A 17,927-nucleotide genomic window follows, 5' to 3' on the forward strand; every position below is an offset into this window, starting at 1 on the left:
CCTAGGAAAAACACGCTGTGATAGTGTTTCTTGACACAAAGAGATACTACACATTACAAATAACCATCCAAAAGTTCGAGTGTCTCAGCGTTTCTTTCTCCTTATGCCCATCTTGTGCTCATATCGAAACTTGCGGATGGTGCTGTTTATAGCTCCAACACAAACCTTCCAGTCACTTCCATCCTCCTCCAGCTTCATCCAGGGAAAACGCTCTGACAGGTACTCTATAGAAGATTGGGAAACGTTCTTATTGAAAACCTTATGCTTCTCAGGGATTTGTACAAGTTTTTAATATGAAAGATTTATGCATAACAATCTAGCTTTATTTGTTTTATGGGCAATTTCGGTGCAGGAAGTACAGTGAAAGTCCTTATATGGGCACTTTAACCAGAATAGCGTACGCTCATGTCACCAAAGATGATGTGGTGGTGTTTGTGAGGGAGAAAGTCTGGATGGATGAAAACACTGGACTGTAGCATATAAGGTGGAATAGCTTAGCAAACCTAATAATATATCTTTCTTTTTTTAGTCAAAGGTTTTGGAAGGTTCAACCTCATTTTAACCCCTGCATATGTGAAATTCATATGCATGCTTACACTAGGTGTCTCTTACCCCGAAGTGCAGATATTTTGTTGTGGTCGAGGGGTTGAATGCCACGCCGTGCACCATAGACGTTACTGCGTACCAGTACGTCCTCTGGAAAGATGAATTTAATGAGATATCGAGCGATGAGCTCAGGACGCGTACGCAGATGTGCAGCAGACAAGACGAACTCGGGGACCTTTACTTCTCGATGAGGAGGCCCGAGATGCACTGTTCAGAAAATGAAAACACAAAGACAAATCAATGGCACTGGCTCAAACATGTGACTTAGACTAGGACTAGGCTTAAGCCTCATCTGTGAAACCAGAGGTAAATGTCATCATATGGATTCTCACAGAGAAGAATTAACTCCGTTTAAGGCATAAGTCACATATGAAAAAAGTTAAGGGGTGGTTTCCCAGACAGGGCTCAAAGGAGGTTGCACACCGGACGCGCAGCTCAGCGTCGCGTCTAGGACAACTCGAGGTATCGTACACTGGAATTGCACATTAAATAGCGTGAGCTTAGTCAGATAGCGTCTACTTCAAAATGCAAAATATACGTTAGCAGCCAATGTTAGTTGTTAATGATTTGGGACAAATATGATGTTATTTAACTTTTAATTATGTGAGTGGCACTCTGTGTCGCGACAGGGATTTGAGTATCTTCCCGAGTCATAGCTGGGTGCTGTGGAAAGGCGCCACCTGTCAGCGCCGGTGTGCGTATACTCATCGAAAACAATGTGTTCCGATTTTTTTGTGTGTGTTCGACCCCCTTAAAACTAGTCCCAGACTAACTTGAAAGTTTATGTTGTCTTGATCGAAAACAACTTGCTCTGACATATCTTAAAAGATATTAGTGCGAGTGTTGTGTCTGAAGACGACGTACACCTCTAATGTTTATTTATAAACGCTGCTTTTAAAAATAGTTTTAAATCCTAAATTAACTAAGGGCTAGTCCTGTTTTAAGCTAATCCTTGTCTCTGAAACTGCCCCTAAAATACACTTTTAAAAGTTAAACTTTAACTGGTGGTTTTCTGGACAGAGATTATCTTAAGCCAGGACTAGGCCTTAGTTTAATTATGAAATATAACACAATTTAACAAACATTCCTTACTAAAAACATTTCTTGTGGGCACTGATGTATTTTAAGTTATGTCAGTGCAAGTTGTTTGCAGTTTTGACAGATCTTTTTCTCAAATATTTTAGTCTAGGACTAGTCTAATCCCCGTCCAGGAAACCGCCCCTATAACATTCATGTTGGCATGACTGAATTGCTTACTAACCTTGTTTGGGTGAACTTCCATCCAAGATGTAACAGGAAGCATCTGCTGTTGACATGACACAAATGCATAATGAAGTTTATGCATCTCCAGAATTAGTTAGGTTAGGCTTCACAGCTCTATAATACATGGATATTTACTAGATAATCCATGCGTCATTTAGGTGTTACATTATTGATTTAAAGCTGCTGGGACCATCAATTGCATGTTACTATAGCCATTATTTCTGTTTTTAAACAATGAGGATAGGTCAGTACCAGTGTTTGGTAAGTTACTCAAAAAAAGTTATTAATTACTAGTTACTAATTACATCTTCAAATATGTCATTAGATTACTGTACAAATTACTCTCCCCAAAAAGTATTTTACTATTTACTAAATAGGATTTAGAAAGTAAGGATTTGAGAAGGATTTATAAAAAAACATCCATTTTAATCTTAGACTTTAAATTTTGATATTAAATCCACTATATACATATAATTTTCAAGGAAAAGTAATAAATTACAGTAACTAATTATAAGTGACTAGTTACACCCAACACTGGTCAGTACTGTACTCTAAGATAAACAATATACACTATATGTATATTTAATAAAAAGTCAAGCTCCATCAACACTATAGTGATGATGTTGATGGAGCTTGACTTTTTATTAAACCCAAACATTACTTTAAAGAAAACTGTGTGTAATATCTGTGAAGAGAAGGTTGGTAGACTATATTCAGTTAATTAGAAAATGAAAACATATATAAAGTGTGGGTCACACTGACCGCTGTTATAATTTGGCAGCGAGTTAATCCTGTTCATCTGCTCAGTGTCACTGTCTGACAGCTCAACATCAATCTCTGCTGTGTGTCCAGATGAAGCTCTCGTCTCTTGTGGTAATGTTTCATCGGGTTTCATCTTTTGCTGAGGTGTACAAAGATGTTTCATTCATAATAAATGAAAACTTAAACCTTTTGGGGTGGTTTCCCGGACAGGGCTTAATATCCTTCTCTCTTAATTTAAAAACATCTTGCACTGACATATATCAGTGCTTTTGTTTTGTCTTAAGGTTTGTTAGTATAAACTACTTAAACGTCTAAACCCTGTCTGGGAAACGGCCCCTAAATCTTACAAAAAAAGAAAAAACAGTAGATGACATTAAAAATATTCATATATTAACATGCTATTGTTTCATAAATTTATCTGAGGGGTGTAACAGGGCATCAAAATGAAAATTTTACAAGTACAAATACTTCATGCTAAGGGGTCATATTATGAGATACATAAAAAGAAAAGTTTATTGTGTCCACAGAGTACATATGTTAAGTTTTAGCTCAAAATAGCCCACAGATAATTTATTATAACATGTTAAAATTGTTACTTGTGCCATTTTTGGGTGTGTCTTCTAAAATACAAATGAGCTAATGAAATGCAAACACTGATCACCATAATGGTGGTTTGTTATCATTCAAACTCAATTGTGCTGTCAAGAATTTTTTCTTTCTCCCTTCACTAAATGGCAGTGCCGTTGTTGGATAGTGCAGATTAATTATAATATATTATTATAATAAAATTTGCTACCTATGTCACAAAACAGGAAAAACTTGGTTGTTCTTTTTCTTGTTTACTAATTTGAAAGAATCATTGAGGACCCAATTATAGCACTTAAACATGGTAAAAGTCAGATTTTCAAGCTATGACTCCTTTAAAGAGCCCTTCTTATGACGTTGCTAAAAACAACATTATTTCGTGTATTTGGGGTAGTGCAATGTGTTTAAGTGGTTTAAGGTTCAAAAACACATTATTTTTCACATACAGTACATTATTGTTTCTACTCTATGCCGCGCCTTTCTGAAACACAAAGATTTTTACAAAGCTTATAGTTCTAAAAGGTGCAGGGTGGTCTGATTGGCCAGCTATTCAGTGCATTGTGATTGGCCGAATACGTTGTTTTTAATAAATGTTATGCCCCTTACCATATTTGGAATGTCAAAATGTCCCAAAGCACAATGCCAGCTCTCTGAGACATGGCAGCGGTGGCAACAATACTTCAGCGAAAATAAAAGTTACGTCTTCATTCTTTCTATATACATTTGGGTGGTGTTAGTGACGTAAACATGTAGGGGTGTGTTTAAATGAGACATTTTAGGAATGAGCCTTCACTTTTAAAAATAATATCTCTTTGTGTTTGAGAATTTAATCTGCGACTTCAGTATATGCACAAACAGCTTTTAACACTCCAGAGACAAAGGAAAACATGATATCGCATTATATGACCCCTTTAAATAATATAAGATGATTATAATAATTACACAAAAAAGTTAATTTTTAATATATTCCAGTCTCACCTTCCGTGTCTTGGCCATGAAGCGAAAGTAGCGTGTCGTCGAGTTTATTACAGACAGACAAATTTTCCAGTCTTTGCCTTTTTCACTAAGGTCAAATTTTGGGAACCTTTTTACCGCCCATTCTGTGAACAACAGGACACTGTCAAAAACTGCTGACTTGCATGTTGGATCAAAAACTATGACACAAGGAAAAACATTAAGGATAAAGCTGATCCCAGATCTATGGTCCAATGTCACACAGAGATGCTGTATGAACTGTCCGGCTCACCTCTGATGGCGCTGATCTTGTTAGGGTCGAGCCTCTTCAGATGTCTGGTTGGATTTCCGTTATTGCTGCTTTGAGAAAGTTCTTCAGCTGTAAAGAGGTGTCGTAACAGATGTCGTGCAGCTGCGCTGGGTCGTGTCATTTTTCCCGCTCGCTGTACGACACACTTTGGCAGAAAAACGTTCCTCTCATAGTTACCCACATAACCTATAGGTGTCACAAACAGCAGAGTTAATGTCAAATATAGTTTTTTACCTTAATACAGAAAAAAGTGTTTGATTTGACTTCTAAATACAGTTTCATTTAGAAGTGTGTCACATTATAAACGTAATGGAAACTGCATATCATGTTGACTTAAAATTTTTGGAAAAGTAACGGGCCGTCTTTGAACCATCAGTGAAAAGTGAACTTGAAATGAGTGATGCATTAGGTTTTAAGTGATTTTGATGAAAATGTTTGTATAAACTGAAATATTTTAAACTGAAGCCGATCCTTACATGTATTTGCAGGAGAGATGTGTTCAGCTGGGTCACTGCTCTCTGTGCTGGTTTGAAGTTGACCCTGCTGTTGCTTTGTTATGTTGGTGTTAACGGATGGATCTTTTGTTGAACTTTGGGTAATTGTGGCTCTCTCAGTATTTTGGCATTGAATCTGGCTAAGCCGTTCAGGGGTCTTGACCTCAGGACCGCGAGACAGCATCAGAGATTTCCTGCTCTTCACAGATGGAAGTGGAGAGGAAATGTGAAATTGTTGTGGTGTGGAGCCTTCAGTTCTGCTCTGGAAGCTGTCTGACACACGTGTCTTCTAAAACAAGAGGAAAAAGTAAGGAAGTACATTTACAAAAATAAAATACAAGGATGTCATTAAAAACGTTAAAGGGCACGGATTGTGTCTGGTGAGGTTCAGCTTAAAATACCCCACAGATCATTTGTTATAGCATGTCCGAAATGGCCCATTTGGGTGGAAGCAAATTTCATGTGTGTATCTTTAAATGCAAATGAGCTACATCTTCTCACTCACTTACCAACAGACAGTGTGCGCTTTTGATATAGATCTGATTCCTGTGAATACAGTCTGAGACAATAGTATCTTTTGCAACAATTTGCTAACAAACACATTTAGAAAAGCTTTTGGGTAAAATTAACCAGTCAGTCAGTGGCCATGGGTGGGGCTTTATGAGTGTGACATCACATTAACAAGAGAATCAAAACTTATGTCTAATGAGACTGCTTTGGTTTAATGGGGATTAAAAAGTGGGAGTATGTTTTATATTGTAGGGTTGTTGTGTTGACACACTGCCAACACACATTTATGTCCAAAGAAACTGGATTTAGCCTAATATGTTCACTTAAAGCAGGGTTGGGCATACCCTGTCCTGGAGGGCCACTGTCCTGCAAAGTTTAGCTCCATTCCTAATCAAACACACCTGAAAATCCCAATCAATTTGAAAATGACATTCAGGAGTGTTTGATTAGGGTTGGAGCTAAACTTTGCAGGACTGTGGCCCTCCAGGACCAGGAATGCCCGCCCCTGCTTAAAGGGTCATGAGCTGTCTTATTTAATTATTTTGTACTGTTCTCTGTGGTGCACTAATAGTGTTAGAAAGCTTTTTACCCAAACAAGTCATAATTATGAAGTAAAAGGCTTTTTCTACCCAGTTTTTGACCCTTTTTGTTAAAACACACTGGAAGACTTGGAAGTAACCGCTTACTTCTATTATTGGATAATAATGTTGCATATATAAAAAGTTTTAAAGCACATAATTATTTAAAAAGGTGAGTATATTATCCTGCAGAGGCAATCTTTTGCATTACAATGACATCATAGTCACACTTTTTATAACAGGTTGTATTCTGATCTTGGTTTAAATAAAAAACGCTTTTGAGATACAAGGAAGTGATGAGTTTTGAAACTTACAGGATATTTTAATGGTATAACAATCAAAAGATTAAAGAGAATATAAATTCTAAGTACACAACCTCTTTAATAATAAAAAGAGGTTAAAGCATGCTTTATTAGTGATAGAAGAATGTCACTCGGTCCCAGCGTGTATGTTTAAAGATTTTCACCTGTGAGAGAAGTGTTGGATTCTGCTGTAGGCTCTGAATGTTTGCTACTTTAGTCTCGAGCATGTCAAACTTTTCATCAAGTTTCAGAATGGCTCCATATGTAACCTGCACAAAGAGAAAGGTTGATATTGTCAGATGTAAGGGGCTTCTCAAATGTGAGGCTGCATACTCGAGTCCTCCTCAGCATTAGACATTATATTGACAAACATTGAAGGAAGACCTTAAACATAATCTAATTTACTACCACAAAAGAAAACTTATTGCAGGTATTATTGTGGGTTATGTGCGCAAATTGATCATTTAACACAACTGCGGAGTATTTTCTCCATAAAAGAGAGAGTCTTAATTAGAGACAGTCTCATTCCTGCGGTTTAAAATCGCCTTCCATTGCCAATTTCCATTGTAACATGTAACCAATTATATCAACACGGTTGAACGGGTGGATCAGTAATTCGAGTTATAAATATTATGTTTGGACGCCTCATAGACCTAGGGCTTCATTTATAAAGCATGCGTATGCACAGATTTGATCGTAAAGTTTGCGTACGCAAAAATCCACGTCTTTGACGTGGAGAAGTGCTTAGCGCCACGTGTTGTATGCCGGTGAATAAGGACGCTACACAAATGGCGTGTTAAGAATATTGCACAACTGACATGCTTCATAGCACAACACTGAAGACTTCCTGTTACAAGGTAACATACATAAAGTCCCCACAAGGTGGATACCCTTGTAACACCACGTCAGGGTCTGAGCAGACGTACGCACTTTTGCTTGTCTCAACGCTGCAGGTTTTTGGAAAATAAGCCATTCTTGCTGCTTGAAATTGTGTTTAAACATTGACAAGCGCTCTTTTATATGTCTTTGACATTAATTAGGCATCGTATAAAGGCGGAGATCTGAAACTGCTCAGCTGCGCACGAGTTCAAGATCAAAGGGGTACGCGTACGCGTTTATGAATCACACGTACGCATTTTTGATAAATTATCTTAAGATCAAATGTAGGATGTTTTCTATGAAGCATTTTATAAATGAGGCCCCTGGCGCTGAAACGATCACAGCTTTGCTGCCTTCGTGCTGCTCACATGTGCGCGGATCCCGTGGGTGCTACCGATATGGCCAAGCACAATCGCTTCACATTTCACATCTAAAACCACACAGGAAACGTGAAAACTGACAAAATTTCTAACCGGCATGCACTGCATGAAGTCAAACAAACCTAATGTTTGCGAGTTTTGTAGTACCTGACAGTATGCAAGAATCTCTCCCAGAGTCCTCTGTAGATCAGCTCCATACGTCGAAGGTGAAATGGCACTCTCCCCCTTCAAACAATATTAAAGACTTTCAACAAATTACCAAATAACAAGACAAACAACTTACGGATGCACAAATATGTTTGCTTTCATCACCTCCTGTGTATCCTGTGACACTTCATGTATGAAACCATCATCACCTGCCTCAGACATCTAAAAGAAATAAGAAATCACGTGACCATTTCAGTACATTTCTCTCACATATATTACATGTCTCTTTATTACAAATTCTTTGTTTTAAACTCATAAATAAGTGTGTATGTGTGTTAATGTTATGAACTATACACATCCTCAGTATTCACCTCAAAACGTATTGATTAAAGTCATTTAAAAAAGCTCAAAGGTTTGGGTTTTCTATCAAGGACGAGAGAGAGATTTGGGCAAATTTCCAAAGTCTGGACCAAATTTGTGCTGGTTGTTGTCAGCGATGCTCATTGCATCCACCTACAATTAATCAGACTGCAGATTATCTGGTGTCTGTGGATATAACGGCAATCTGTGCAATAGTTCTCCACACAGTAAAGGTGAGGAATGCCATTCAAGTTCTCATGAATTTACACTATAAAATGTTTCTCTGCTGTTAGTCATTGATGCTTTTTGAGTCTTTTAGTTTGTGCATCAATGACCACATTTACATGCACCCTTATAATAAGATTATAATGGGATTTTTGGCAATATTGGGATTATACTTTTCCTCATGTAAACACAATACTTTGATAAAAAGAATAATGTGATTAAGCTCATAATCGCTGTAAGTATAAACAGGTGGCGTAAGCACGAGTATGCAGCCATATAAACACTTTAATCGCATCTTCACACTGAAATGTGTGTGGTTTTGTCACGCACCTTAAGCGTGAATTCTTTAAAACTATACATTAGGAAGTTTCATCACAGCACCGAATAATAAAAAATACGTCTATAATAATTTAACTTCTCTCAGTCTTGTAGTGTGAACTTGCCTTAAAGTCCATTTCCTTTAAAAAAAATCCTGACATCATGTCATCCAAAATGTTGATGTCTTTTTTTGTTCACCCAAGAAGAATTTTTTTTTTTGAGGAAAACATTCCAGGATTTTTCTCATTTTAATGGACCCCAACACGTAACAGTTTTAATGCAGTTTAAAATTGCAGTTTCAAAGGACTCTAAACGATCTCAAACGAGGCATAAGGGTCTTATCTAGCGAAACGATTGTCATTTTTGGCAAGAAAAATAAAAAATATGCACTTTTAAACCACAACTTCTCGTCTAGATCCGGTCCTGTCACGCGCCAGCTCGACCTCATGTAATTGCTTAATGACGTCGAAAGGTCACGTGTTACATATATGAAACGCACATTTGCGGATCATTTTAAACAATAAACTGACACAAAGACATTAATTAGTATCATTTAACATACATTAACGTCAGTACGGTCCTCTTTCTCCACACTTGTAAACACTGGGGCGTAGTTTCGCATTCGTCATCCGTGACCTCTTGACGTGATGACGTATTGCGTGAGGTCGCGTCACAGTGACAGGACCGGAAATAGACGAGAAGTTGTTGTTTAAAAGTGCATATTTTACATTTTTCTTGTCAAAAAGGACAATTGTTTCGCTAGATAAGACCCTTATGCCTCATTTGGGATTGTTTAGAGTCTTTTAAAACTGCAAAATTTTAAACTGCATTAAAACTGTTAAGTGTTAGGGTCCATTAAAGTCCATTAAAATTAGAAAAATCCTGGAATGTTTTCCTTAAAAAAACATAATTTCTTCTCTACTGAACAAAGAAAGACATCAACATTTTGGATGACATGGTGGTGAGAAAATTATCTGGATTTTTTCTAAGAAAATTGACTAATCCTTTAAAGCTTTACAATTAAGTAAGGGATAATATACAGGCAACCGGTTGTTATCACGTGACAGGTTGGAGCCCGAGAGGAAAAACCATCACACTATTTATCCAACGAGTTAACCTGAACTAATTGTTGTATAAAAATGAGTTGTGTGATCCTCTACCATACTGTCACTGAGAGGACTGGGACCTCTGAATCTCATTGCTGGTGTGCTGGCATCTGTTTCAGTCTTCAAACCACACGATCCACCGCCGCTAATAAATCCATCTCTTATGACTGTAGACAGAAATAAATCAAATCAGATACTATTGGATTGTACTGGCAATCATTTCACACAAATTAACAGAATGTAGGCATGTCAGAATTACAGTTATGTCGCTTATATAATGTAGCGTTTTTTAATGCTTGATGACAAAATGGAGACTTAAGGAAAATTATGTAGACTAATAATTTAAGTTTAATGTCCTAATGATCAGTCCACTTATTTGTATGTCCCACAGCTGACATGGAACGTTATTAACCGGTTCAGGAACTACATTTTTTTGTTCTAACTGGTTCAGGAACGTAAATTTTAGGGTTGAACCGAAAACCCGGAAACGTTAAAATACTGTTTCTGTTCGGAACGACCAATTGGGAAAAAATTCTGGTTCAAAGCCCTGGTTATTATGACATTTAAGTTTTTATGATCTCACTTTATCAATTATGAATAAACTGTCTCTCCTGTTTTTTGCCAATTGGTTGATGTCCTCAGAGCAACATTTTGTGGATTTCAATCAATCAAACAGATATCAGAAATAAGTTTACAGTTTATTTCAAGTTTAAGCTTACAACCAGGATTAGCTGCTTCTAAAGCATTGTTTTTCATCATTTCCCTCTGATTTTATGGTTGGTTCATTTTTAGGGTGGGCTTTATTTACAAAAATTTTGTACTTGGGTCAACACATTATATTGCCCTGAGGACTTATCACTTGTCAAAATCAGATCAAGCAAATAAAATTAGAAACAAAATGGTGGATATTTACTCACTGTCTGACTTTTACACAGTTAAAAGCAATATTAACTGATTTTGTTTATATTAACTGATTAAATATTTTTTCTAAAGTACCATATTATTCAATCTATCTGATAGCATCCCAGTACTACAACAGCACCACCACCATACCCTTTACCTGAAGCATGGTCAACATACTGTAGGTACTACTATGTTTTTAATATTACCACTTTTTGAAATAATAATTGACCATATATTTTCAAGTATCTTAGTATTCGTATTCCTTTCTGTATCATTTTTAAAACCCCATAAATAGTAATCAGCCAATACATAAATCAAGGCACCATGGAATTTTCACCCAATGCATTATTATACATCATTATACTATAGTAAAACGTTTCCAACATCTGGAGTCAATAGATCAGAATAAAAAAAAATCTAGGATAAGTTTTTTTGTAAGCAGTCTGATTGTCACCAAAGGCTGTATATCAATACAAAGAGATCATCTATCAACTGAACATACAGTAAGCGTTACTGCGCAGGGTGCACTTCTGAAGGTTCACTTGTCTTTAACTTACAGTAAACGAGGAAATGCGCGATTAACCTAGCGACGAGCTCATCCGTGTTTTGACAGCCAGAGAGACATAATAAAATTACCCCAAAAAACCCACATAGTGTTTGTTATGTATCACAAAGAGAGAAGCATATGTACCGTGTATAGACATGCTTGATCCGCTGCTGTCACTCTCGTGCGCGTTCTCGTTTATTATAAAAATGTAGTTATGTTTTGGTACCAATACTATACTCAAAGTTAGGTTGTTGTTATTGTGCGTGTATTTAGGTTAGGTGTCGACTCAAACCACGCCCGTTCTGCTCTGTCATTGCTCTCCGCGCATGTCTGAAGCGTTGCGTTCAGTTAACAAAGCGTTCCTGACGCTTCTGACAGGAACAAGAGCAAAATGCGCAGAAACAGCGATGAGACAGAGGATGGTGGTGGCGTCCCTGTGTTTCACAGGTTTAAACAATGAACGTGATTTCACTCATGACTGTGTGTTTAAAGTATTAAGTGTGTTAATGTTTAGGCGTCCCACAGGATCGCTCAGCTTGGCATTGTCACGTGCATGCTGTTACTTTTCTCTGTGCACGGCAGAATGGGCCAATTACACTCGTTTGTGGTAACCGTTTACGACATTTTGTAATCGTTTTACCAAGATATTAATTTTGAGCCCAAAAAGTTTTGTTTTAGAGAGCAGCGGTTCCCAAACTTTTAATTTTGCAATCCACTAAAATAGGTAGGCTATCCCAAACCTACCATCATGTTTTTAAATGTAAAATATGAGGAAACATTTTTTATTTTGTTTTTATAATTAAGAAATTTTTATTTTCCCTGTGATTTTTTTTCTTTTGTATTTTCTTGTGTATTCTGGTGTGTATTCCAGAAAGCAGGTTATGTGACTTACCCGGGTAAGTTTAGGAGTAAGTAAGCGGATAACCTCTGCTTTCGGTTCCAAAAACGGAGGTAACTTTCGGGTTATGTATGTAACCATAGCAACTGACTCCCTGAAGATAACCTGCTCCGGAGCAGGTTATGTTGCAGGGTAAGTTCATTTTAGTTAATGAAACGAGGCTCCGGAGGATGACTGCGCATGCGTGTACTTATGATGATCGTGCAGCTGGGGTGGAAGCATGTATTTTGCATAATATTACAATGTTAAAGCATTTATTTTATTACATTTACAGTCGCAAATATTTATTGCTGTCTTAGAAAATATATGATATTTTAAATAACATGGATTGATATTTGTGATTGTACTAAGTACATTTAGTTATGCCCATTATTAATAAACTTTGATTCATATATGTGTTCGGAACTTCGGACTAAATACTAAACATTTAATTATGTCCATTATTAATGAAACACAATTCCGTTCGAGTAATTAATGTTAACAATAAAGTACTTTTCCATATCAATTATGTCAATTCATAAATAACCACATCAATCTTTCCCTTACTAACGTTTGAGATGAATCTAAAATTCTAATAAATGTGTGTGCAAATACATTGTCATTATTGAGCCAGAAATCTTAACATATGTTACTTAAGTGACAATGTGGCAATGTTACAGTAAATGGGTATAACAAATAGAAACACATTATGCCTATCATAATAATAAATTAATTACTAAGGGACAGAAGTTACCCCTGCTGCCTGCAGTGTCTGTGCATCTAACCTGACCCACAGAATGACACCCATGAAGCACAGGCACGATTTAACACTGACCCACAGAGTGACACAGGTGAAGACTTCATTAGATGAAACACCATTGAATCACAGACATGGCATAGTGGTCAGAGATTTTCTATCATCAGTTAGATCATGTACATAATGAAATAAAATTATAAATATATATATTTCATAGTATAAGATTTATTTCTTAAACATGCACTTCAGATCCTTAGCCCCCTCTCTACATTTGATCTTTAGTCTTTCTCTAAATCACCTTTTTTTCTTTAAAATGGGCCTTTTGTAGCTGCTTTCCTGAGCTATCATTTTTTGAGCCAAAGGGAAATTGAGATATTTGGTTATATTAGATGATACAGGACATATTAGAACATGTTACTATTGACACTAATGTAACATTTCTATTCTCCACTTCTGTCAAAGCAGATCATAATCGTCCAATGCAAATGAATGATAATTTTTAGTGTAGTGTACTGAAAAGCATTACACAAAATTATTGAAAATCTGTAAGAACTGTAAGGAAGCTTTACAATTAAAATAGGGTTCATTTATCAGCTACGTAAATGTTTAAAAAGATGGTGATACAGTGTCATACAATGGAAAGTCCAAAAACCAAACAGGGTCACCCAAAGGAGCAGAAGTGAAATAAGTACAATATAGTGAATATAATCATAGTGCATTTTATGCATACACAATACAATCATATAAAAAACTGTAAATAAGCCTTATGACAGATTAATGCACTTTATGTGCCACAACCCTTACAAAAATTAACCATGGTTTTATTGGTGTAAAGTTGTGGTTACTATATTTTTTTGTTGGTGCATTGATTACAATCAGCAAAACCATGGTTTTACTACACTAACCATGGTTTAACTATGGTTTTTGAAAACCATGGTTGTCAAAACCATGGTTATTTTGTGGTTACCATGGTTTTACTGTAACCATGTTTTTTGTTTTAACTGTAGTAAAACCATTGTTATTTTTTGTCAGAGAAAAGATCATCTTAAATATGTCTAATTATATCTAATTAGATATAATTAATATATTTAAAATCATACATAAAATATATGATTCTTTTTACAGGCTTTTAAATAAGATTTAAATAATATGTGTATTTTCGTTGAGACACATATAATATTGGACTTAAATGGGGTAAAATGGGTTCGTATTAATTAATTATTTAAGTAATACATTTTATTTGTTTTGTAATCACGCACTTATGTAACTGTTACGATCCCAGATGGTGTTTTTAGGAGTATGAATGGGAGGCAACAATATGAAATGATGGTGGATTTATTTTTGGTGTGTGTATAGGAGCCAACAAGGACAGACAACAAAAATAGTGGGCAAAACTGTGCAATTTATTAATGTACAACGGTGTTAAGTGGTGTGACAAGGTGAATAAAAGGTGATGGTATTTACAATATTTACAAGTAACAAATAACAAATACACAAAAGGGGAAAGGGGCACGAGCGGTGCCAAAACAAAGAAACAAACAAAACAAAACCGTTCTAGCTAACGTTTAACCCTCTTACCTACGCTATAAAACAAAAAGGTAATTAGATAAATCTTCAGCGTCACACGACGCCCTAACTAACCTACACTACCCACCCAAACACAAAACGTACAGAGGGTGGCACACGCTCCTAAACTAGTGTCTCTAATACAGTAATGGTAACCTACGTGTTGCACACAATGTATGTCACGTGACGTACTTACCTGTCCACTTTCCCCAATATCAACAAGGTCACACACAACAGAGCGAATGAACACTAACGTACAAACGCATAAACAAGTGACCAATAAACTGCACAGTATAACACAACAACAGGGATTTAACAACATCAGTAACCAGCGTACTGGCATGAATGAACAGCGGTGAGATTTAAATAGGCGGTATCGGGTATACATGGATATCAGCTGACGTCACTCACTTGTCTTCCGCCATTTTAAGGACTTGAAGTGGTCGCAAAAGAACTAGAAGCTATGCCTTCAATATGCTGTGAGCATCAAAATCGCTATTTTAACAACACTAAGAAGGCTCAACACAACATGATATTTTGCTCGAAGTATCGCCTATGTCTCTTCACGTGAACTCGAACATTGAGAACATTGTTTGTGAACAGAGAGTTAACTAAAAAGAAGGTTTTGAACAACTGACTTTGGATGATTTGGCGTCCGCTCGCCGCCTTCTTCCCAGTCAAGATGTATCGATCTACAATTGCGACGTAAGGAGGGAGGAGAGTAAAGATTGATATCTCCTAAAGCATAGTTCCATAAAAATGCACGAATAAGTCGTTGTTTTGTCGCAAGTGAAAAACAATATTGACCTTCTAGTTGAAAAAGGAGCCTCATATGAGATTCATTCATTCCCCTTCGGAAATCGATTATTTACGTCTGGCAGAGATGACAAGCGGACACCATAACAGCCAAAGTCAGTTGTACAAAACCTTTCTTTTTAATAAACTCTGTGTACACAAACAATGTTCTCAATGCTCGCGTTCATGTGTAGAGATCCAGGTGATACTTCGAGCAAAGTTTCATGTTGTGTCGCGCCTTCTTATGTTGTAAAATAGTGGTAGTTCGGTAGCAGCGGACAGCGGCTGGAAGAACGCATCAGGGATCGAGAAAGCATCACACCCTAACCAAGATATATTTTTTTAAAGTAGCGTTTATTTTCATGACAGTCGAGATCCGACATGTTGTCTTTCGTAGCCCTTTACTGTATCCGTAAGAATCATAGACAGTAAAAGATAAGAGATCCGTAAATCGTAGCAAGGTAGCCAATGCTTGTCAATAGCCTACTGGTACTCGGTAGGTCCTAAAGATGGCGGCATGATGTAAAAAGTCACGTGACTGAAATCCATCTATTGATTGGTGGATCGACGAGTGACGTCACACAGGATAATTAAGATTGACAGGAAAGGTGTCCAATGGCCGGGATCTGAGAAGACAGACAGCGGAGGAGAGAGAGAGAGGGAGAGAGAGAAAAAAAAGAACACAAAAACCAACAAACAACAGAGCACGTAACAGTAACGTTATAAAACTTTGATATTACCAGAAAGTATTGGTTTATAATGTTATTTCTCATTTTAAAAACGTTTACGTTCTCTGACGTTTCCATGGTGATTCGTGAAATCTGTGATCAATTGACAATGCCTTTATGTTGTTACCCGTGAGCGCGCGTTAACTCTGGGTTACTTTCAGCAGGTTTATTGAACTAACTCTTAAACTGTGTTTTGGAACCGACATACCCAGAGTAAGCAAGTTTGGGGTTGATCAACCTAAAGTTTAGGGTTAATCTGATGGTAAGTTAACCATGCTTTCTGGAATACACCCCAGGGGCCCGTTTCAGAAAGGTGGTTAAGTGAAAACTCTGAGTTTGTTAACCCTGAAATGAGGGAAACTCTGAGTTTTCTGTTTCAAAAAGGGAGGTAGGTTAAACCTGAGACAGCGGGGTAAGTCAAGCCTGTTTCAGAAGGAGAGGTAACTTATACTCAGAGTCTGTTTCCGGGGTAACTTACTCTGTGAACCTAACCTGGTCGGGAGCAGGTTTTATCCTGTAAACTCTGAGTTTCTTGTGGTCTCCTCCCCTTTTTTAAAGGAGTAGCGGTGTTTAATCTTGTTAGTTGCTTTAGTACATTCATTAATTGTGCACATTTTTATCATGTACACTGTAAAATATTTTAGCTGTCTTTAAGTTATAATTAAATTGCCAGTGCAAACCATTTTAACTTACTACTTTATATTTTTATATATTACACTAAACTTTCAACTAAAAAATTAAAACAGTAAATTGAAATGACTTGTAAAGCTAATATGATATACTAGTTAGGTGCATAGACCGTCTTAGTGACTAAAATGTCAAGTACTTTTATAGAGAATAGAGGATGATGTTGCATTCATTTGTAGAAAGTTAGATTTATGTCGCGAGAGGATTTTGAGACCCCGAGTGTTTTTTTGTCATATCCACTTACATTTATGTGAGCGAAATTATTATTTTTTTGCAGTCATTTTAGATATCTAAATATCCTTATATTAATATCAGCCTTTGTGGTGCTCTTACATCTATACAGTTGTCTTGACATTTCTTACGTATCACATGTCATTATTGCTGGTCTAGTGGGAAGCGCTTGCAAGGGGGTGAATTTTATATCCCCATCCATCCGTTTGGCCCAATGGTGAAGTCCAAACCGCATGGGAAGGATTGATAGCGCATTTGGTCTTTTCCGGAGCTTTGCAGATGACGTTTTGGCGTTACGTAATTTAGGTATATTTATCTCTAATCTGACTCCAAAGACAAAGATTTAGTTTATATTATATTACAAATTTGATTGATTATTACTTTTAAAGCTTACAGAATTTAGATGGATGTTTGTTTATTTATTCTGATAAGCTCTGGTATTACACTCGTTCATTCGGTTCTCACAGTCGCACATGATCCTAGTACGGGCCTCATAATTGATATACTGGTCAACGGTCGTAAGCGTATCAGTGTTGGTCGCTGCCAGAGGTTGGACTATACGCTTAAGCGGCCGCTTTCTGCGTGCTCAACTTTAAACATACTTTATTTAGTCCCCTTAGAGGTGACACTTAATTATTACAATTATTATTGCTAATCAAGATTTATGAATAGAATAACATTGAAATAAACAGAGGTTGAGGCTGACCCTATTTAGAGTAATCAGAAATGTTACTCTAAACGGAAACACAGCCTCCACGCTTCTAAGTACACTTAAACTAACGCCAATTGCTATTCGTATCTCACAAATCCTCAGCTGATGTATTATTCACTATCTAACTGGGTTTGGGCCGATCCTAGCCTGATTTCAGTCCTTACGGTAACTACGGATACAACGATATTACTTGCAGTGTCAACATTTACCGAGCAACACAGAATAAAATCAAATATATAACAATTTATTAACCAGGTAGGTAAAACATAATTCAGAAGCCAATTTACATTCCAATTCGAATACGAAAATCAAACGAAAACCCATTGCATACCTGGTAATGAGATG

At 36.8% G+C, this 17,927-nt stretch overlaps 1 protein-coding gene across 5 annotated transcripts; it reads right to left on the reverse strand.

Annotated features, from left to right (window-relative positions):
- Nucleotides 1–41: 41 nt before the first annotated feature.
- LOC135775910 (BEN domain-containing protein 2) lies at nucleotides 42–11,555 on the reverse strand. 5 transcript variants are annotated; one of them, XM_065286491.2, is made up of 12 exons: nucleotides 11,374–11,555; nucleotides 9,839–9,946; nucleotides 7,936–7,992; nucleotides 7,771–7,848; nucleotides 6,529–6,633; nucleotides 4,957–5,263; nucleotides 4,463–4,666; nucleotides 4,195–4,370; nucleotides 2,632–2,770; nucleotides 1,868–1,912; nucleotides 613–813; nucleotides 42–224 (listed from the first exon to the last, which is right to left on the reverse strand). In XM_065286491.2, the coding sequence occupies exons 3-12, from the start codon at nucleotides 7,990–7,992 to the stop codon at nucleotides 85–87; spliced, it is 1,452 nt and encodes a 483-aa protein (XP_065142563.1). In that variant the 5' UTR covers nucleotides 9,839–9,946; nucleotides 11,374–11,555; the 3' UTR covers nucleotides 42–84. The 5 variants fall into 5 exon arrangements, with proteins under 5 accessions (XP_065142563.1, XP_065142561.1, XP_065142558.1 ...); XM_065286489.2 differs by having other exon boundaries at nucleotides 4,957–5,260; nucleotides 9,834–9,946; XM_065286486.2 differs by having other exon boundaries at nucleotides 9,834–9,946; nucleotides 11,374–11,554.
- Between the last annotated feature and the right edge of the window lie 6,372 nt (nucleotides 11,556–17,927).

The sequence above is a fragment of the Paramisgurnus dabryanus genome, chromosome 21, assembly GCF_030506205.2.
Source record: "Paramisgurnus dabryanus chromosome 21, PD_genome_1.1, whole genome shotgun sequence".
NCBI lineage: Eukaryota > Metazoa > Chordata > Actinopteri > Cypriniformes > Cobitidae > Paramisgurnus > Paramisgurnus dabryanus.

Excerpts from the sequence above, each read along its gene's own strand:
- LOC135775910 (XM_065286486.2), bottom strand. Across the intron at positions 6,634-7,770 it reads AGATTCTTGCATACTGTCAG|GTTACATATGGAGCCATTCT; the intron begins GTACTACAAAAC and ends CTCTTTGTGCAG. Across the intron at positions 814-1,867 it reads TGGAAGTTCACCCAAACAAG|TGCATCTCGGGCCTCCTCAT; the intron begins GTTAGTAAGCAA and ends TTTTCTGAACAG.